Source organism: Lepus europaeus, chromosome 22 (genome assembly GCF_033115175.1).
Source record: "Lepus europaeus isolate LE1 chromosome 22, mLepTim1.pri, whole genome shotgun sequence".
NCBI lineage: Eukaryota > Metazoa > Chordata > Mammalia > Lagomorpha > Leporidae > Lepus > Lepus europaeus.
Genome location: NC_084848.1, coordinates 24,331,075 through 24,353,349, shown reverse-complemented (window position 1 = coordinate 24,353,349; position 22,275 = coordinate 24,331,075). Strand labels below are relative to the sequence as shown.

Below are 22,275 nucleotides of genomic sequence, written 5' to 3'. Positions count from 1 at the left end.
CGGAAGGAACAGAAGTGCTGTCAGCAAGCTAGGCCAAGCATTGGCGACCCACCTGACTCTGTGCAAATTAAGTTTGAGACGGGAAACCCTGATGAAGTCATGCTTCTATGACCAAAAATCACCTATGATATTTATGAATAAGAGGTGACGGTATAGTGAAGAGTCAAATCAAGCAATACAGAGCCAGTGTGGGTGCAGCAGGTTAACACCCTGGCCTGAAGCGCCGGCATCCCATATGGGCACCGGTTCGAGTCCTAGCTGCTCCACTTCCGATCCAGCTCTCTGCTATGCCCTGGGAAAGCAGTAGAAGATGGCCCAAGCCTTGGGCCCCTGCACCCACGTGGGAGACTGGAAAGAAGCTCCTGGCTCCTGACTTCAGATGGGCACAGCTCCAGCTGTTGTGGCCATTTGGGGAGTGAACCAGCAGATGGAAGACTGCTCTCTCTCTTTCTCTCTCCCTGCCTCTCCTCTCTCTCTCTCTGTAACTCTGACTTTCAAACAAATAAATAAATCTTTAAAAAAAAAATCAAGCAATACACACAGGTGTGCGCCTGCTCTATCCCAGCAGTAACTTCTGCATTCACATGAAATCAGCAAAGTTCACCCAGGAGAGGGGAGGAAGCACTGCCCAATCCTTGCTAGCTATGGCACTGAGAAAATCATTTCTGTATTTCAACTTCCTCGTCTGTGTAAAGTGAAAAACAAAAGTTCCCACCTTGTAGGCATACCCTGAGAACAGAATGAGCTGAAGTTTTAGTAACATACAGAAAGTAAATGATAAACATTAGCTTCAATTACAAAACAATGGACACAAGTTAACAGAGACTTCTGTGAAAATATCTTGGTATTTTAGAGAATTCTGATGTTATTTCTCCCAATTCTTTTCTTCAATCACACCAGAAACTACTCTTTAATCTACAGGATATATTTTGAACTTGGTAAGACTGCTCAACAGCTCAGGACCTAGAGGGTTATTTGGTCTTCTGTCTTTCAAAATCACCATGCTTCTTCCATTTCCACCACACCCACGACCAGTAAACAGACAAGTCCAGCGAATGGGAAATTCCCACCAGGGTTTGCATTTTTTTGTAAACAGAAAGCAATGCGTCCTAGTGTGAAAAAGAACAAATGAGGCTGTTACGTCTGGCCTTCTCAGAATCTGTAGCAAGTCTACAGTGAAGTCAGGCCTGTACCAATTACGTACACTACGTGGTGTTCAGGAGTTACTAGGGAGACACAGAATCACTGTAGGGTATGAACTTACGGGTAGGAGACATTCTTTGTTTACATTTTTATTTATTCATTTATTTATTTAACAGTCAGAGCGAAAGACAGACACAGTGAATGAGCTTCCATCTGCTGGCATACTCTCCAAATGTCCACAACAGGCAGGGCTGAGCCAGGACAAAGTCAGGAGCCAGAAACTCAATTCTAAGTCTCCCACGAGGGTGGAAGAGAACCAACCACTAGAGCCATCACCTGCTGCCTGCCAGGGTTATGCATCCGCAGGGAACTGCAATCGGGAGCCAGGACTCAAACCTGGGCCTTCCAATATGGGATACAGGTGTCCCAATGCGTGGCTAAACTGCTATGCCAAGCACTCAATCCAACAATCCTCATTTATGTGGCATGATCTGATCATGCAAATCATCCACTGATTACCCCAAATAAGTACACAGCCATTTATCTAAAACGCTTTGAGATCCTCAAGGAATGTGAAGTGCCATGTGAGCCCCAGCAGTCAGCTTCTACAGGTTTCGTTGAGCTACAGTACGGGGTTCCTGCAGACTTGGGTGTTTAGGCCCCACCATGGTCCCCCAAGGCTGGTGCTGGGGACCAGGGCACAGAAACACACAGCCAACATCAACTTCCCAACTGCACATGTGTGCCTGACACCTTCATGAGGAAGGACACAGGAACTTCACGATAGGGTGTGGGGACGCCACACGCTTCGGAACAGGCTCTCAGAGGCAGCATGTGTGGAGCAGCTGCGGCTGCAAACAGGGAGGAGGTGCTGCATGCCCCGGCACTAAGGATGGGAGTCGACGGCCCAGCTCCGGGCTGCTCCCCACCTGAAATCCGATGCCACACACGGACAGGGGAAGGGAAAACAGTGCGGGCTTGCTCCTATCTGTGTAGTCTCTGCACTATTTGTGACCTCGCCTTCCCTTCTTCCCTACTCGGGTTCTGAATCTCTGTATTACAGAGTTAGATCCAATCCCCCTCCCCTCCGCCCACTACCCTGAAGTCCTTTCAGCCACACTTGCCACCACTATAGAACTTCCAACTGCAATGTTCCAGACTGAGTGTGGTCCCAGGGTTTGGTCTGTCTATAGCAAAACAGGAAGCTTACTCCTCTCATTCCTATGTAGCTGTGGTGCTCATATTTGTCTCCAGGCTTCTGGAACAAAAAGGTACCATCATATCCACTCAGGTAGCCAGCAAGACCGATCAGCATCTGAGGAGACAAGAACACACAAAATCCTGAGAGACCCTGGGGAGTTGCTCCTCTGTGCCCTGGACGTCACTGCAGCTGCTCCCTGACGGCTCCCCTTCACAACCGTCCATCGAAGGAGCTGCCAATGTGACATTTCCTCCAGCGGCAGCTGCAGAGAAAGGCTCTTCTGTCTACAAAGCTCATGCTTGAACAAACCCTTTTGTGTGTCATGGCCAAGTTCCTGGGAACAGTATAAATTAAACACTTAGAAAGAAACAAACCCCACAATTTGAAGGGCAGGGTCATCGAGCGGCTCTGTTGTTCAGCCTTCTTTCATTTGTTATGAAATACAACATGACAGCTCTTGGGGGAAGGCAGAGAACACGGCTGATTCCTGAGCGATGAGGCCACTGAAGGGGAATGGAGGGGGACAAAAAGTGACCAAACAGCTACACGCCAGGAATAGAGACATGAGAGAGAGAGGGCTGCAAGGCAGATGCATGTCCCCGAGCAGAACAGCAATAGCAGTAAAATGTCAAAAGTCGACTGGTTTCTCCTGTTGCCAGTCTTGGAAAGGAACTTTGGCACCCCCAGACCATAGGTCAGCCACGACCTGAGATGGGAAAGTCACGAAGCCTCAAAACATTTGCAAGATTCAGCCTGTTCATTTCTGTATGTCCTTGGCCACGAGCACTGCAAAATTCACTCTCCCACACGAGTAATCAGAAAGCAACTAAAATATAAAAGCTGTCAAATGCCACGCAACCGTGACAGCCCAGGCTGCTGGAGCCTGAGCCCTACTCTGCTCAGCCTGCGTGGAGAGACACGGTACAGTGGCCTGTGGAGAAAGCCCCTCCTAGCCAACACTGCTTCCGGGGCTTTGACTTGGACCACCAGCCAGCCGGCTTTTTTTTTTTTTTTTTTTTTTAATCTAAGCAGTTCTACACAGAGTCCCCATCTGTAATTCTATGTCAAGGCATAGAAGCCAAAGGTTAGCAGCCAATGATTATAAAGTTCGATTTTAAAAAGGAGAGGGGATTCTATAAGCCTCAAAAAAAAAAAAAAAAAAAAAAAGAGGGGAAGCCCAGGTTTCAGAAGTGAATTTAATACAAAGTAATATAAAGTATTGAAAAGATGGAGCAATTCAAATGTTCAAATGAACTAAAACTGACAGGTGCTACTCAAACATACACTCTTCTGCTTGGGATCCTGGAGGACATGCCTGCCTGGTGCTAGCCATAAATTCCCAGACTGCTGGGCTGACGTGGAGTCAGGGATGGCTCGGATCTCAGTGCCCCTTGTCCCAGCTATAGGGCACTGTGAGGATTAGGGGTGTTACTCAAAGTAAACACCAAACACTATGCAAAGCAAGAGCAGACACTCAAAATTCTGCTCCCTCATGGTCACAATAGTCCTGAGCCAATATCTTTTTTTTTTTTTTTTTAACTAATGTCATCATTCTACATAGTGATATCTCATAAGATCACTTTGACATTTATTCATGAAAATAATCTTTTTTTTATTTATTTGACAGGTAGAGTTATAGACAGTGAGAGAGAGAAACAGAGACAAAGGTCTTCCTTCCATTGGTTCACTCCCCAAATGGCCGCTACGGTCGAAACTGCGCCAATCTGAAGCCAGGAGTCAGATGCTTCCTCCCAGTCTCCCGTGCAGGTGCAGGGCCCAAGCACTTGCCATCCTCCACTGCCCTCCCGGGCCACAGCAGAGAGCTGGACTGGAAGAGGAGCGGCCGAGACTAGAACCGGCGCCCAAAAGGGATGCCGGCACCGCAGGTGCAGGATTAACAAAGTGAGCCATGGCGCTGGCCCCCTGAGCCAATTTCTTAATAACTGAACAGTTCACTGAAGTCAAGATAAAAAGACGAACAATCAGGGTCAGCATTGTGGTATAGTGGATTGAGCTGCCACCTGCGATGCCAGCATCCTATATGGGCACTGGCTTGTGTCCTACCTGCTCCAGTTCCATCCAGCTCCCTGCTAATGTGTCTGGGAAAGCAGAAGAAGATGGGCTCCTGCCACCCAGGTGGGAGACCTGGATGAAGATCCTGGTTACTGACTTTGGTCTGGCACAGTTATAGCCATCTGGAGAGTGAAGCAGTAGATAGAAGATCTCTCTTCTCTCTTGTCTCTGTAACTCTTTCAAAATAAATAAATAAATCTTAAACAAAAAAAAAGACAAATACTAGAAATGAGCAAGTTCAGAGAAGACAAAATACAAATGACTAAAAAGAAAAAACTTAGAAAGCTCAACCTGACTCATAAAGACATGCAAATGGAAACTGTGATACACCGTTTTTAACTCTCCAACTGACACAGTTATCTGGGGATGGCATTTCGCCTAGCAGTTTAGACACTAGCTGAACACCCACATCCCACACCACAGTGCCTGAGTAAGTTTCAGCTCAGCTCCTAATTCCAGCTCCCTGCTAATGCATGCCCTAGTGGGCAACAGATGATGACTCAAATACTTAGGCCCCTGCCATTCACACGGGAGAACTGGATGGAACTCCCCTTTCCTAGCTTTGCCCTGGCCCAAAAGCCAAAGGTGTTTAGGGAGTGAACCAGCAGATGGGAGTTCTGTCAGTCTCTGCCTCTCAAATAAATATAAAAAATTTAAAATAATAAGTTGACACAGAGGCCGGCACTGGCATAGCAGGTAAAGCTGCCACCTGCAATGCTGGCACCCCATATGGGAGCCAGTTTGTGCCCCAGCCACTCCACTTCTGATCAAGCTCCCTGCCAATGGCCTGGGAAAAGGAGCAGAAGATGGTCCAAGTGTTTGGGTCCCGCTACTCGCGTAGGAGACCCAGATGAAGCTTCTAGCTGTTGGCTTTGGAATGGGTCGGCCATCTGGGGAGTGAACCAGTGGATGGAAGACCCCACTCTCTTTTGCTCTCTCTCTCTCTCTGTAACTCTGACTTTCAAATAAATAAAAATAGGTATGATCGTGCTAATACTGGAAATGGTGTGGGGAAAAAAACACTCTCATACACCCATCTGTGGGAGTATATACTATTGTAATTTTTTTTGGCAGGCAGAGTTAGACAGTGAGAGAGAGAGAGAGAGAGAAAGGTCTCCTTTTTGCGTTGGTTCACCCCCCAAGTGGCTGTTACGGCCGGTGCATTGCAGCCGGTGCACTGCGCCAATCCGAAGCCAGGAGCCAAGTCTGTCCTCCTGGTCTCCCATGCAGGTACAGGGCCCAAGGACCTGGGCCATCCTCCACTGCCCTCCCAGGCCACAGCAGAGAGCTGGACTGGAAGAGGAGCAACCAGGACAGAATCCGGCGCCCTGACTGGGACTAGAACCTGGTGTGCTGGCACCACAGGTGGAGGATTAGCCTAGTGAGTCACAGGAAAACTTAGCAATTAATTACTATAATTTTATATATGCAAATTTATTGATCTTTTTAGTTTTCTGCTGAGACTCTTTCAGACATACCTGTACAACTATGTAAAGACATGTGTCATATCCTTTCAACAGCTAAAAATGGAAAATAACTTGCCCATCAACAGAAGGGGGTAAAACGCTTTATGGTATATCAGTATACAGGAATGATATATAACTGCTAAGAAGACTATGACTGTGGAGAGAAGTTAAGTTATACCACGGCTAGGACAGGCACTGTGCTCCAATGGATTGAGCCACTGCTATATCAGAGATGTGGTTCAAGTCCTGCCTACTCTGTGCTTCATTCAGATTCAGCTTCCTGCTAATACGCCAGGAAGCAGACGATGGCCCCAGTACTTGGGTTCCTAATATCCATGTGGGAAACCTCAATGGACTTGCAGGCTTCTGTTTTTGGCCTGGTTTAATTGCAGGCATTTGGGGAGTGAACCAGCAGATGGAAGGTCTTTCTCTCTGTCTCTTCCTATTGCTTTGCCTTTCAAATAAATAAATCTATGAAAAATGTTGTAAAAAGATATATCATGTTTAAAGTACAAATACACTGTGGCCAGCATGTCAAGCTGCTTTGTGAGACCCCTGCATTCCACACCAGTGCGTCCAGGATTGAGTCCTGCCTCTACTTCCAATCCTGCTGACTGCACCTGGGACACAACAGGTCATGGCTCAAGTACCTGGGCCTTCACCCATGGGAGGACCTGGGCAGAGCTTCTGGCTCCTGGTTTCTGCCTTGCCCAGCCCCATCTGTTTTGGGCTTTGGGCAGTGAACCAGTAGATGGAAGAGTGATCTCCCCCACCCCCGTCAACACCCACTCTGTACCTCTTTTAAAGACATAAGCAATCTTTTTTAAAAATACAAGTTTCTGAACAATTTTAGCCTAACCTCATTTTTTAAAGATTTATTTCTTTATCTGAAAGGCAAAGTTACAGAGAAAGAGAGGAGGGAGAGAAACAGAGAAATCTTCCATTTGCTGGTTTACTCCCCAGATGGCCAAAACGGCTGGGGCTGGGCAGACCCAAAGCCAGGAGCCAGGAGCTGGGAGCTTCTTCCAGGTCTCCCATGAGGGAACATTTAGGCAGTTGGGCCATCTTCCACTACTCTCCCAGGTGCATTAGTAGGGAGCTGAATTGGAAGTGGAGCAGCCAGAACTCAAATCAGCACCTATATGAGAGATCCCAGTGCCACAGGCAACAGCTTGACCGGCTGTGCCACAGCACCAGCCCCCATCTCATTTGTTTTTAAAAGGATTACATGTAAGTCACCAGTCTTCCAGCTGGTGGGAGTTGGTGTCGCAGTGCTGGGCACTGGGCCCCTAGTTTATATGGTTTAGGAAGTCAGGTTGTGGGACCACTCCTGTCTGTCTACTCCCAAGTTTTCCTGGTTTTCCTCCCATGGTGCGGGGCCTCTAGAAGGAACCCTTAGCCTCTCAGGGCCACAGCGTTATTAGTACCTTTCGTGAGTCATAAGCACATCTTAAAGCCTTCAAGATGGTACTCGCAGACCTTGGAAGAAAAATAACATCAGCATTATGCTCAATGTGCAATGCCACCATTATCAAGGAAGAGGTATTAATGCTATGCTAAAGGAAGCATGTACAGCATTATCAGAAGCAGATGTTAATATTAAACTAGTGAAGCAACTGAGAGAAAATGTTAAGTCTGCTATTGATCTTGAAGAAATGATTCAGCATGCTGTATTTAAAGAACTTGTAGGCCGGCGCCGCGGCTCACTAGGCTAATCCTCCGCCTTGCGGCACCGGTACACCGGGTTCTAGTCCCAGTCGGGGCGCCGGATTCTGTCCCAGTTGCCCCTCTTCCAGGCCAGCTCTCTGCTGTGGCCAAGGAGTGCAGTGGAGGATGGCCCAAGTGCTTGGGCCCTGCACCCCGTGGGAGACCAGGATAAGCACCTGGCTCCTGCCATCGGATCAGCGTGGTGCGCCGGCCGCAGCGCGCCAGCCGCGGCGGCCATTGGAGGGTGAACCAACGGCAAAGGAAGACCTTTCTGTCTGTCTCTCTCTCTCTCACTGTCCACTCTGCCTGTCAAAAAATAAAAAAAAATAATAAAAAAAAAAAGAACTTGTAAAGCTTGCAGACCCTGAGTTAAAGCATGGATACCTACTAAAGGAAAACAGAATGTGATTACGTTTGTTGGGCTGCAGGGGAGTGGCAAACAACATGTTCAAAGTCAGCATATTATTACCAGAGGAAAGGCTGGAGGACCTGTTTGATATGTGCAGACACATTCAGTGCAGGGGATTTTGACCAACTAAAACAGAAAGCTACCAAAGCAAGAATTCCATTCCATGGAAGCTATACAGCTTCTGAAGGAGTAGAAAAATTCAAAAATGAAACTTTTGAAATTATTATTGTTGATACAAGAGGCCACCACAAACAAGAAGACTCTTTGTTCGAAGAAATGCTTCAAGTTGCTAATGCCATACAACCTGAAAACGTTGCTTATGTGATGGATGCTTCCATTGGGCAAGCTTGTGAAGCCCAGGCTAAGGCTTTTACAGATAAAGTAGATGCAGCATCAGGAACAGCAATGAAACTTGATGGTCACGCAAAAGGAGGTGGTGCGCTCAGTGCAGCTGCTGCCACAAAAAGTCCAATTATTTTTTTCACTGGTACAGGGGAACATCTAGATGACTCTGAACCTTTCAAAACACAGCCTTTCTGGGGCCAGCACTGTGGTGTAGCAGGTTAACGCCCTGGCCTGAAGCTCCAGCATCCCATATGGGCACCGGTTCTAGCCCCGGCTGCTCCACTTCCAATCCAGCTCTCTGCTATGGCCTGGGAAAGCAGTAGAAGATGGCCCAAGGCCTTGGGTCCCTGCGCCCACTTTGGAGACCTGGAAGAGGCTCCTGGCTTCGGATCGGCGCAGCTCTAGCTGTTGAGGCCAACTCAGGAGTGAACCATCAGATGGAAGACCTCTTTCTCTCTCTGCCTCTCCTCTCTCTGTGTAACTCTGACTTTCAAATAAATAAATAAATCTTAAAAAAAAAAAAACTCAGCTTTTCATTAGCAAACTTCTTCGTATGGGTGACACTGAAGGATTGATAGATAAAGTCAATAAGTTGAAGTTGGATGACAATGAAGCACTTACAGAGAAGTTGAAACAGTCAATTTTCATTAAGAGACATGTATAAACAATTTCAAAATATCATGAAAATGGGCCTCTTCAGTCAGATCTTGGGGATGATCCCAGGTTTTGGAACAGATTTTATGAGCAAAGGAAATGAGCAGGAGTCAATGGTAAGGCTAAAGAAATTGATGACAATAAAGGATAGTATGAATGATCAAGAACTGGGCAGTACAGATAGTGTCAAAGTTTTTAGGAAGCAACCGGGAAGAATCCAGAGTTGCAAGAGGATCAGGTGTGTCAACAGGAGATGTTCAGGAACTTTTCACACACTATACCAACTTTGCACAGATGGTAAAAAAAAATGGGTGGTATCAAAGGACTTTTCAAAGGTGGTGAAAGATCCAAAAACATGAGCCAGTCACAGATGGCAAAACTGAATCAACAAATGGCCAAGATGATGGATCCAAGATCTTCCTCACACGGGTGGTACGGCAGGACTTCAGCCAGGTTAGGCAGTCTCAACAGGGCATGATGGGACTCAACAATATGCAAAGATGCCTTACTATAAACTGACTGAGTTGACTGCATTATTTGCTGAATCCTCAGTTTCCCTTCTTTTTGCAAATGGGAGAAAAAACCAGTATTTTTCTTGCCTATCTTTCTTTTCCCCCTCATCTTTCCCCCTCTTTCCTCTTCTATCCTTCTTTCCCTCCCTCCCTTTCATATAAGGGAAGAATATATGGTCTTTGTGGAAATCACTGTACTTTTGCTTTAGATTTTCTCCTTAGTTTTCACCATAATAAAACTTCTTAAGTTAATCAAATCATGATATAAAATTTTAGTACTTAAAGATTTTTAATTGTCTCAAAAGGCCGGGGCCAGCGCTGTGGTGTAGTGGGAAAAGCCGCTGCCTGCAGTACCAGCATCCCATATGGGTGCCAGTTTGAGTCCCAGCTGCTCCACTTCCAATCCAGCTCTCTGCTATGGCCTGGGAAAGCAGCACAAGATGGCCCAAGTCCTTGGGCCCCTGCACCCACGTGGGAGACCTGGAAGAAGCTCCTGGCTCCAGGCTTCGGATCGGCACAGCTCTGGCCGTTGCCACCAATTGTGGAGTGAACCAAAAGATGAAAGACTCTCTCTGCCTCTCTTTCTCTGTATAACTCTGACTTTCAAATAAATAAATAAATCTTTTTAAAAAATTGTCTCAAAATGTCAAGCATTACATTTGGAAACAGTCCTGATCAGTAGTTAAATGGTATCTCAATAAAAATGCTGTAAAATAAACTTAAAAGTGGTTATAAATTAAGGGGTTGTTAACTTTCTTTATGGTTTAAAATGATCAGTGTATTATCGCACAAAAAGGTAGAAAAGCAAATAGACACATGTCATTTAAAACTATGCCTGGAAATATACTTTAAATGAGAAATACGGCAGAGTAACTTCACCATGAGTATTAGGTATTTTTATTTAACTTAGAATAATTGAGATAATTTTGCCATAGAAAATCTTAGCTCTGCCATTTAAACTGAGATTGATAATTTGATTACAATTCACAGTGTATAATATTTTGTATATAACTTGTGTTTTTAACCTATTTTTGAAGTCTTAATGGTAATTCTTGTTTTTTTAAAGCCACTTTTACATTTCCTACATACCAAAAATCTACTTGAAGAAACAGATACACTTTGATAATAACAGCTAATGTATAGACCAAATAAGAAAATGCTGCAATCATTGAGCTGTCATGATTATGTATTAAGAACAATGAGACTATGAAAAAAAGCATTGCGTGCAGGAGGCCGTCTTTCTGGTGCAGTGGGTCAAGCCACTGCCTGTGAGGCCAGCACCTCATCGCAGCAGGATTTGTGGACAGATGAGATACCAAGGCCAGGAAGCAGTTTTGTTTTATTATGCTGGCATAAGACTCAGTTGGATTTGTATCCAAAACCACTCAGCCCCCAACAAAGAGGAGTATTTTCTTATATATGGTTTTAGCTTCTCTGTCTCCCTCCTATAGCTACATGCATACATTTGATTGGATAGTCTAATGTTACATGGCAGCTATAGGAATGGATACAATACTGCACATGTGTACATAGTTATAGATAACTTAAATTTCTTGCCCACACACACTGAGCTATAGGCTGTCTGGCACTGGCAGAAGCCCAGTCACAAGTAAGCAGATAAGGCCATATTCCATTCCCAGGACAAATGTTCCTGTTCCCCCTCCACTTTTTTTTTTTTTCTTATTTCAGGAAGGCTTCTACCACAACATGGGTGCTGATTTGAGTCCCAGCTGCTCTACTTCCAATCCAGCTCTCTGCTAGTATGCCTGGGAAAGCAGGGGAAAATGGCCCAAGTGCTTGGACCCTTGCACCCATATAGGAGACCCGTTTAAAGCTCCTGGCTCCTGGGTTTGGCCTGGCCCAGCCCTGACCATTGCAGCCATTTGGAGAATGAATCAGTGGATGGAAGTTCTAGGTCTCTCCTTCTATCTCTGTAACTGTTTCAAATAAAATAAATAAATCTTAAGAAAAAAAAAAAGGATTATGTGTGTATATAAAAGCTTGTGTAGGGTCTGGCTTTGTGGCACAGTAGATTAAGCTACTACCTGAGAGGCTAGAATCCCATATGAGTGCTAGTTCAAATCCCAGGGGCTCAACTTCTAATCTAGCTCCCTGTTAATGTGCCTGGGAAAGCAGCAGAAGATGACCCAAGAAATTGGGTCTCTGTCACCCTTGTAGGAGACCCAGATGGAGTTCTTAGCACCTGGCTTCAGCATGGCCCCACCCTAGCAGTTGCAATTGGGGAGTGAATCAACGGATGGAAGAACTCTTTGTCTTTGCCTCTGTCTCTCTAATTCTGCCTTTCAAATAAAGATTTTTTTATAAAAAAAAGTATGTATATAAAAATATACACACTTACATTTATATAAAAATTTATGAGATGATACACAAGGTTATTTCAAAAGTTCATGGAGAGGCTGGTGTTGTGGCTTATCAGGTTAAGCCCCTGCCTGCGACACCAGCATCCTGCATGGATGCCAGTTCAAAACCCAGTGCAAAAAATATTTGAAATCCATGTAGTCTTTTCATAATATACACTCTCCATTAAATTTCTGAATATCTCTTACTAGAAACTGTTAACAGGAACCAGTGTGCAGCAGAGTGAGTTTAGCTGCTATGGGACCGCCAGTTCAAGTCCTAGCTGCTCCACTTCTGATCCAGCTTCCTGCTTATGTGCCTGGGAGGCAGCAGGTGATGGCCCAAGTCCCTGGGCTTTTGCTACCCATGAGGAAGACCAGGACAAAGTTTCTGTCCTCCAGCTTCGCCTGGCCTAGACCCAGCTGTTGTGATCACTTGGGGAGTAAATCTGCAGATGGAGGATCTCTCTGCCTCTATCACTCTTTCAAATAATAAATAAATCTTGAAGAAAAAAAAAGAAACTTAAAACTGGTTAACACTGATAGAAATGTGGATAGAGGACCTTTTACTTTCTTTTCTACCTATTTTTTTTTTAAAGTTCCTATTTGGAGCCCCTGGGGGACCAGGGCTGGGTATCCATGTGAAGGGACAAGAATCAGTCCCAGCAGTATAGAAACTCCCTACTTGCCATTTTGGAGAAGTTTTTTTTAAATATTTATTTATTTATTTGAAAGTCAGAGTTACAGAGAGGAGAGGCAGAGAGAGAGCAAGATCTTCCATCTGCTGGTTCACTCCCCAGTTGGCTGCAACGGCTGGAGCTGCACCGATCCAAAGCCAGGAGCCAGGAGCTTATTCCGAATCTCCCATGCAGGTGCAGGGACCTGGGCCATCTTCTACTGCTTTCCCAGGCCATAGCAGAGAGCTGGATTGGAAGTGGAGCAGCCAGGTCTTGAACCGGTGCCCATGTGGGATGCCGGCACTTCGGGCCAGGGTGTTAATCCGAAGTGCCACAGTGCCAGCCCCTTTGGGGACTTTTTGATTCTCTGACTGGCTGGGCTTCAGAACTGTAGAAGCTGCTTTGCTGCCTCTCCCAAGTTTCCAGGTTCTCATCAATCTTTCAACGGACAGAGCACAGGACCACAAGGAGGAATTAGGGGCACAGGCAGACCACAATCCTTAGGTTCAGCCTCAGAAGCCTCACATCTCTCCCTTGACGCAGGGGCTGGGTGTGAGGAAGGGAAGGCTTCAGTCCTGAAACAAACCAGCTCATCCTTCTCACAGGTTCACACTGAGCTGAGCGCTAGGAAGTTGCACAAAAGGAAAGAGTCCCCCACTGAAAGACTGGGCTGGGTTTCCTTTAAGAACTCTCCTCTCTCAGAGGGTCTAGTCCCCAGGCTAGCCCAACCTAAATATTCAACACGTTTCTCTACCATCTGTAGTCCGAGTGGGAGACACGTGCGAAACCAGTCTGAACCTTGAATCTGACACTCATAGCTTTGTTCCCTGTGGCAAACCATTGACCTTGCCCTGCTGTCCCCGTCTGTAAAATGGGGACACAGCACCACCCACTTTATGAAGTTGCTCTCAGGTATGTAAAATGACTAGGACAGACCAAGTGTTCAGGCTCTCTTTTCATTGCTACTAAAGGAGACACCTAGAGGCATAACATTTTCAACTCGTTTGCTGGGCTCAGAGCCAATTTTGAAATAAGTCACCGGGGGCCGGCACTGTGGTGTAGCAGGTAAAGCCACTGTCTGCAGCACTGGCATCCCACGTGGGCACCAGTTCCAGGCCAGGCTGCTCCACTTCCAATCCAGCTCTCTGCTATGGCCTGGGAAAGCAGAAGAAGATGGCCCAACTGCTTGCGCCCTCGCACCCATGTGGTAAATATGGAGGAAGCTCCTGGCTCCTGGCTTCAGGTCGGGCCAGTTCTGGCTGCTGTGGCCATTTGGTGAGCGGACCAGTGGATGGAGGACCTGTCTCTCTGTTTTTCCCTCTCTATCTGACATAAATAAATCAATCAAAAAAAAAAAAAAAAAGAAAAGAAAAGAAAGAAAGAAACAGGTCACCTGTCTCACCTCCATCCCCGCCCCTCTCACCTGCAAGGACCTCCACCCTGGTCTCAGCGCCATGCTCTGCATGCATCTCCATGCATCCTGAAGCCCATCCATCACAGATAACCATCCCTGCCACTGCCTTCATCGCCAAGCACCGCAAGCTCCAAAGTCCCTGAGCCACTTCACCACAAGCGGAGTCCTGTCTTCTTGGGGCCAAAGTCTCAGTCTCCAGTTGGAAAGAAAGGCTTCGGTGAATGCCAGGGCTAATCTACTAGCCTCCCCAGGGGTTCGTTTTTGAAAGAGTAAGATTAACTAGTTCTAACTGGTGGGATTTCTAACTGTAAAACATGAGAAGAACAAGTCAAACTGAATGTGTGGGTGGCTTGGGGGGAGGGGCAGATAAGTTCAGCTCCCCTAAGCTCTTCCGCTTTATACAGTATATTCCTTTTATTTCTTTTCTCTTTCTTAAAATTGAGATAAAATTCACAAGGCATAGAATCCATCATTTGAAAGACACACCAGTGCCTGCAAATATTTTCACGAGGCTACGCAGTTCCCACCACACCTAGCTCCAGAACATTTCACCATCCCCAGATGAAACCTCACACCCATCTGCAATCACCCCCTACCCCTTCCTTTCCCTAGAGCCAGGCAACCCCTCCTTTCCTTCCTGTCCCTCTAGATTTGCCAGTTCGACGCAGGCAATGTGACTTCTTGTGTGGCCTCTCCCGGAGGCAGTGTTTCACACTGCGCCCACACTGCAGTGTGGAGTAGAACGAGCTTCCTCTCTCTGGTGAACCATAGCTTCCTGCATGGAAGCAACACGGGTCCTTTAGCCCTGCTCCGGGTGAGCGAGCCCCTGTCCTGTTCTGTGCTGGGAGAACCCTAAAACCATGGAAGATCTTCTATAAAACAGCTGGTCTGGAACATCGAAGAATTCCTTCTACATGCTGCAGGAGAAAATCCCAAGCCAGGACCTGGCTGCGACCCCTTGGAGCCACCATCCCAGATGGGCAAGCGGCCGCTCGGCGCGCTGCTTACCTTTCCCAGGGGCGGGTGCACGTCAAAGAAGAAGGTGCGGTTGATATAGTAGCTTCCCATTTTTCCAAAGTGAGTCTCATCCCAACTAAAAGAAAAGAAAAAGAGAAACAAGAATTTTTAAATTACCATAAAACTCAAACAGCCTTAATTAAGCATGGTTTAAATTACAGTTACAACCAAAGGCTGTTTTAAGCAATTAATAACAAAGTTTGAATTAAAAAAAAAAAAAAAAGCCTTTGATACAAGCGACTTGAGCAAGTTAGGCACCAACCTGGTTACTGACCTTCAAGTAGACAGATGAGAAAGGTTAGGAAACATCTGCCAACCAGTTACCATAAATTTAAGCTAAATATATCCTTACTCTGTGTGTTTAGTTTTTGTATCTTTTAAAACTATCGCAGAGGCTGGCACTAAGGTGTAGGAGGTTAAGCCTCTGCCTTCAGACTGGCATCCCATATGGGCACTAGTTCATGTTCCTCTTCAGATCCAGCTCCCTGCTAATACAACTGGGAAAGCAGTGGAAGATGGCCCAAATCCTTGGGCCCCTGTACCAACGTGGGAGACCCAGAAGCTCCTGGCTCCTGGCTTCAGATCAGCCCAGCTCCGGCCATTGCGACCATTTGAGAGTGAACCAGTGGATGGAAGACTAGTTTCTCTGTCTTTCCCTCTGTCTATATTTCTACCTCTCAAGTAAATAAACTATCCTATTTCTTTTTTTAAAGATTTATTTATTTATTTGAGAGACACAGAGAGACAGAAAGAGAGAGATCTTCCATCTACTGGTTCACTCCCCAGATGGTAGTCACCAGCCAGCACTGAGCCAGGAGCTTCTTCCAGATCTCCCATGCGGGTGGTGGGGGCCCAAGCACTTGGCCATCTTCTGCTGCTTTCCTAGGCCATTAGCAGGGAGCTGGATCAGAAGTGTAGCAGCCAGGACACAAACAGGCGGCACCAATAGGGGACGCCAGCATCGTAGGTGGCAACTTAACCCACTACGCCACCATGCTGGCCCCAACTTTTTACTTATTTTAAAAGTAATATGTTTATAGTAAAGGGCTTATAAGAGTTTTCTTCCAAGTCTGGTAACTCCTAGCTCTGAGAATGTGTTTGCTATGTGAAAGTACATTACTACATTTGGGGGCTACTGGTCAGCAAGAGCCTTCAATTTTGCTCACAGACCTTGTGTTATGTAATTGCTGGTTTGAGTTAATTAATCTTATTTAATGAGCTAACAGCTCTATAAAAAGTTCAGGTTTTCTTACTAACTGAAGAGTATGTCTAAAACTTATCCTTGGACTCCGTGGTGTAGCAGGTAAAACCACCGCCTGCGATGCCAACATCCCATATGGGCACCAGTTCGTTTCCTATCTGCTCTACTTCTGCTCCAGCTCCCTGCTAATATGCCTGAGAAAGCAGCAGAAGATGGCCCAAGTGCCTAGTAGCCATGTGGGAGACCCAGCGGAGCTCCTGGCTCCTGGCTCCGGCCTGGCTCAGCCGTGACTGTTGCTGCCATCTGGAGAGTGAACCAGTGATGGAAGACCTCTCTCTCTCTGTCACTCTGCCTTTCAAGTAAACAAATGTTAAACAAACAAACAAAAACCTTATCTTCACCACCTAAGTTATTTTGCAAGTAAACAAGTACCTCTAATACAGACAGCTATCAGACATCATGTGGTCTTTCTTGTCCTTCCTTCCTCTTTTCCTCCCTCTCTCCTCCCCTCCGCTTCTCGTTTCACTCAGTGGCTCCTGGTTGGGCAGAAGAGTCCACTTAATTCTGCACCTGCTGAGCACACTGCTTGACATGAGCCGACAACACCGGCACAATGAGGTCCAGGAGAGAGATCACTCCCGAGGAGTGTGACAACAGATCTGCGGAAGGAGAGCACGCCAGTTCTGGCTCCACCACACGCTCCCCAGACCTCACCTCTCGTCTACACTAGGAAGGCCATCGTGTCTCTGCCACGCCCCCTCCAGACAACCTGCAGAAGGACTCGGCAGACTGTAATGCACCTCACGTGCTGGGCTATTTAGCCTGCTCCAACACTGTCTGGAGTTTAGAAGTCTATTTGGAAACTTACTGACAAAGGAGTACGAGGCTTTGCCTCCAAAAGTTTCCCAAGTAAAAGCAGCAGTTTCACTTATATGGCTTGCTTGTGCTGGGACAATCCTCCACAGTTCTCTTGTGTGCCCACAGGGCTTAAGGGTATGGCAAGCATGTGAGGTCCTGACCCATCTTTACCCAGGCCATTTCTCGGGGTTACGCTTCCAGCAAACAGCCTTGAGGACAAAGCGGCGCCTCCTCTGGGACAGAGCGCAGCCTTGCTTACTGCTCTGCTGTAAACAGCAGATTCTCCGAGCTCAATCTTCCTCAGCTGTGCTGTGGCCACTGCCTTGCAGGCACTCAGCCAGACCCATGGCCTCGCAGGAGATTCTCTGGGCAACGGACCCAAAGCCCATTCACTGATGCACATCCTGCCTGCTGTAAGGAACAAAGTCGTTCATCTCTGCCCAGGACTGGGTCTTGTGCTGGCATCCATGAAACAGTGACGGGCTAACTCATTAGCCTGCAAGAGGTGAAGATAAAATTCCAGGTCCTGAAAGTCTGGGGACAAGCACAGGATGGTGAAAGACATGTAAGTCTGTAAGAAACAGACGAGGGCCCCAGGAGCCGCATGAGGGACTGTAAGACTCGGCCCTGGAGTCAGGTAGCAGCCGTTCTTGCCACAGGGCGGGCAGTGGGAGTAGTAATCATTCCCACTGTCCACCTGTCCAAGAGGCTGCCTGGAGTTGGCGGGGGGAGCATTGAAACAGGCTGTCCAGACGCTGCCTTGGTTATGGTTCACTCTCTGGACAAAAGCAGGCAGAGCTGTGCCCCACCAGAGGGGCGGCAAGCTTAGCCTGACCGAAAGGCAGTATGGATGTGGCTGGTGAGCCAGGAAGTTTCCAGAGCTTTACTAAACTGTGCAGGGATAAGGACTCTGCTAGTCAGTGAAGAAGTCTGAGTAAAATGAAGACACAGAAAGACCCCAGGGGGGTGAAGGGCTCAAAAGTAAACATGCCTGCTTATTGGCTCAGAGCCACTCCCTTATGTCCCATGATCCCTCCTCCTCTCCCACCACCTCAGCTGCTTTAAGATGATGAAAGGTGGGCCCAGGGTTGCCATGTCTCCAAGGGGGACCGAGGGCCATACACACCCATGCCAATATGCTGGGGAACTCCAGGGAGGAGACTCCAACGCAGGGCTCCGCTGTCATCTCCGCTCTTCCCAGCCCCCAGGCGGTGGAGGTACTAGGCACTAAGAACTGCAGGGGGAGCCTCAGCGGCACGTACAGGCACCGGAAGAACACAGGTCCCCAAACTCACTCACCCCACAGCCAGAGGGGGCCCCAGGGGGCAGAGAGCTTCTTCCCGCCTGCTGCATCCAGCACCTGCACACTCCCCATGCTGCCCCGCTGGGAAATGGCGTCATCCCCGGTGGCTGTCACTGCAGCCCTTGTACAAGCCTGTTACCCTCATCAGCTCCAGGGGAGACAGTACCCTAATTCAAGTGACAGAGTTGGAGCCAAGTTCCCAGTGGGGAAGGGAAGCCGTGACCTTCCAGTAGGGTCCTTGGGGCCACATCAATGTACTGTCGCTGTCGTTGCCACTGCTGAAAGTAGAGCTGGCGTTGACCCCAAGTGTCAAAGAGGATTATCCCCTCAAGGCCTGCTGCACCAGAGGTAACCCCGCCCCGGCTAGCGGTCCAGCAGAAGTAGTACAAATCCCTGCAAGAGGAAGGGAAATCACAGCTCTAAGGACTCAACAGCTGCAGACTTCCTGAGCGGCCATTCGCCAGGAAAACTGCGCCACCTGCTGGAAGCAGATAAAAAGTACATCCTTTTAAACAGGGCAACTATTAATCTACTGAGCTCCTGTTACAATTAGGTTCCTGATCCACCAACACCTCAGAATTCTCGGGCCTGATATCCCCAGAGTGGAGCGGGCCAATTTGAAGTCTACAGAGAACTAGGGAAGGGCTCCACAAGCCTTGCTGGTCTCGTGGGACATTCAAGAGTGCAGCCAGCCTGGCCCTAGAGGCATCTCGGCTTTACATGAAGCAGCAGCGCCCCCTTTGGGAGAAATTGTCTTCCACCCCAGCACGGCCTGTGGCTGGGCAGGGCCCCTGATTCACAGACATTTCTCTAAAAGCTTGTGTCTGGTGCACAGATAGCAAGGCTAAGTTAAAAGCTGACGGTGTCACTGAGCAGCAGCAGTCATCCAGCCCCAATGACAATCCTCAGTGGGCTGAAGTATCAGGTATGCACACCACTTGGGAGACTAACTACAGAGAAGAGATACCCCTTGCCACAGCTGAGAACTGTGGAAACAAACATGGCCGCCTGCCGATGGGACCGTCTGGATCATTCACGTAGTGCCCGCAGTAAGGGCTGCTACTCTGGTAACACCGATTGGAATCAGACTACTTGCTACCACAGCCACCAGGATCAACAACGCGCCAGGGGTGGAAACACATCTAGCGCCAGAGACAGGCAACGTGAAAGAACTGCCCGCTTCTGAAGCAGAGCCCACGGCGGCACCCCAGACTCCTGCCAGAGGCTGGCCAGCGGGCCTTGCAGTAAGGGAAGACACGCTGCGTGACCCCTGTCCACGCGCTCCTAGGAAGCGGACCACAGCAGGTCTGGTTCCCTCCTCCAGTCGGTCACCAGCATTTCACTGGAGCCAATACTCTCGGGTTTCCGTGCTGACGATGCTATTTCGGTCCAGTCACCTGACTCCGGATGTACCACTGTGGCCCTTGAACCTACACTCGGTTTTAGCTTTCCAAATGTATCCAGTCTGACAATGATGCGCCTTTTTCTCACGATGGTCCCACATACTGGGCCACTAGCCAAGGTACCTGACGGCCACTCCACACTCCCTACCACCTACAGACATGTATATTGCCACACACTGGACCGTCTCCTCAAAAACCAGCTTAACAAGATGGCAGACTCCACCCCTCACCTCCTCCTGCTCCACACCCTGCAGTAAAACAGTTCCATCACCCAATGCAGTCATCCTCAGGAAGTTCCTCTCCTCTTGGCCAGCAGGCAAGCAACACACAGGAAAAGGGGCTGGGGGTTCTATGCACCTGTCTATTCCCTGCAAGAAACCCCGGATCAGCCCAGGAGGGCCGTTCTAGGAGACCAAACCCTAGCTTGGTCGCGTGGACTCATACAGGAGCAGCGCAGCCCTGGAGCATGAAGACGGTGGTCGCCTGGCTGTGTGCACTGCTGTTTCAGGTGCTTCACAGGGGCCCACACGTGTCGAGGTGGAAGACATGATGACATTGTGGCCATTTCTGCCCCTGGATACGAGCAGGGGAGAGCTGAAGAGAAGGTACGGTCACAACACCAAGGGTGGGGGACACACTAATCACATGGCAGTGAAAGGAAGCAAAGAACCCCAACCCCCAGAGAAGGAACACCCTAGATCCCTGGAAATACAAAGAGAAGGGAGACATCTAGTGCTCTCCTGATCCCCCAGGTCCAGCACCAAAGGCCGGCTAAACACTCAATGGTCACTTAAGTCAAGTGGCAAGTAGCAGCCTGTTCTGAGTTTGTCACAGCACTAGGAAAACTGAAAAGCCCACGTGGATGTGGTCTGACTGGAACTGTTCTGCTGTGCCTGACGTCACACAACCCCCAAACCTAGGTCACCCCAGTACGCGTGCAAACATGTGGGTCGACACCATCCGCTACCAGTGTGACAGACAGAAGTCACACCCTTTCCCTGATGTCCTGCACAATGACTGGCAGTGACACTGCCCAGGTGACTTAACCAACCCAATGTAATGATGAGCTAAATTAAATTTAACGGTGATTCAAATAAAATATAACACAGGGCACCGAGTGGAGCGCTCTGCACCACTTCAGGTAGCATGCTGGAATGGGCCATGAGACGTCTTCCTGCCGGGCCTAGGAGTTGCTGTTTCCCTGGGAGTCGGGGGTGGTTATTGGCAAAGGCAACGAAGATCAGAGGTCACTCCAAACTCCCATGCACAGGTCATAATGAACACACTGGCCTTAGACTACATCCCAGTTCCCTGAAATAAAACTCACTGCAAAATAAAAAAAAATAAAAAAAAAAAAAACCAACTCACTGCCCCTCCACCCCCAGCTTATTCACAGGTGGCTGAACCCAGAATGCCAGAGGGCATGGTTGAGGTAAATACCATAGGCGGGCCCCACCCTGCTACTTAGAGACCCACTGAGAGTAGCCCTAAATGCTGAGGCTAATAGAACAGATACGGTATCACTCCTTGGCCGAATTAACCACTTTCAAGTAGTATACCTTCCCCCCCTTCCAGCTGGAGACCATGAACATCTGCGTCGTACCAAATAAAACCTTTCAGAAAACAGATTCCTTCTCACAGGGCAGCCCCCGGCCTGCCTCCTGACACCCTGCTCTATAGGAGGGAGGTGCCCACTAAGAGCCTTTCCCCTCTCCTAATGCCTGAAAAGCCTGCAGATTACAGATTAGGAACTCGGGCCGTGCCAGATCCTGCACCAGGAATTCCCAATTCCCTGGGGAAAGTTCAAAACACCTGTGAAAGCTACCATCTCGGAGGCAGGTGAGACACTCCAGCACAACCTGGGAGGCATGGACACTGCTCCCTACAATCCTAAGAATCCCACTGCCCCTCCCCACCACCGGGGCAAAATCGTTTTCCCGCGCAAACTACATCTCACAGGGGCCAATCTCAGGTTCCCCTCCACCGCCGCCCCGCCCCCTCCGCGTCCCCGGGCCAATCAGAGGGCGGCATCCCGCCCTCCCGGTTGCCATGGTGACCGTCGAGCTCGTCCAGTCGCTCACCAGATGTGCCGCGGCTCCTCCAGACGGTGGAAGCGGGTGGCGAAGGACAGCAGCGTCACCAGGACCAGCGGGGCCCACCGGCCGACCGCCTCGAAGCGCCACGAGCCCCGGGCAGGCCGTTTGGGGCTTCGCGCCGCCGCCTCAGCACCCGCGGCCCTAGCAGCCTGGGAGGCACTGCGGCCCCTCCGGGGACGCGGCTCGGGCCCGGCCAGGCCCCCGCCCATGGCCGGCGGCATCCTCCCCCTCCTCAGGACCGCCCTCCGGCCCGGAGGCACGCTCGGTCTCGTCAGCCACCCCGCCGAGGAGTCGCAGAAGAGCAGCTCGGGGTGCTCTGGGAAGTGTAGTTCCCTCCGCCGGCAGCGGAACGCGGAGCCCCGGGACTTGGGCGGGGCGGACAGCGCGGTGGCCGCCCGGGCCGCTAGGAGGCGGCCAGTGGCGCAGAGCATGTCGGGGC

At 48.8% G+C, this 22,275-nt stretch overlaps 1 protein-coding gene and 1 pseudogene across 5 annotated transcripts in view; one reads left to right on the top strand and one right to left on the bottom strand.

The window, feature by feature from the left end:
- The window catches only part of POMT2 (protein O-mannosyltransferase 2), a 51,128-nt gene extending 28,864 nt beyond the window's left edge, over nucleotides 1–22,264 (bottom strand). For 3 of the 5 annotated variants that reach the window (XM_062181621.1, XM_062181627.1, XM_062181622.1), the window contains exons 1-3: nucleotides 21,822–22,264; nucleotides 14,967–15,051; nucleotides 2,354–2,458 (exon numbers count right to left, since the gene is read on the bottom strand). In XM_062181621.1, the coding sequence (XP_062037605.1) occupies nucleotides 2,354–2,458; nucleotides 14,967–15,051; nucleotides 21,822–22,057 (426 nt within the window). In that variant the 5' untranslated portion in view covers nucleotides 22,058–22,264. The remainder of the gene's footprint in view (nucleotides 1–2,353; nucleotides 2,459–14,966; nucleotides 15,052–21,821) is intronic. The other 2 variants (XM_062181625.1, XM_062181626.1) reach the window with 2 other exon arrangements.
- Nucleotides 7,329–9,517, top strand: LOC133751673 (signal recognition particle subunit SRP54-like; annotated as a pseudogene).
- Nucleotides 22,265–22,275: the final 11 nt, after the last annotated feature.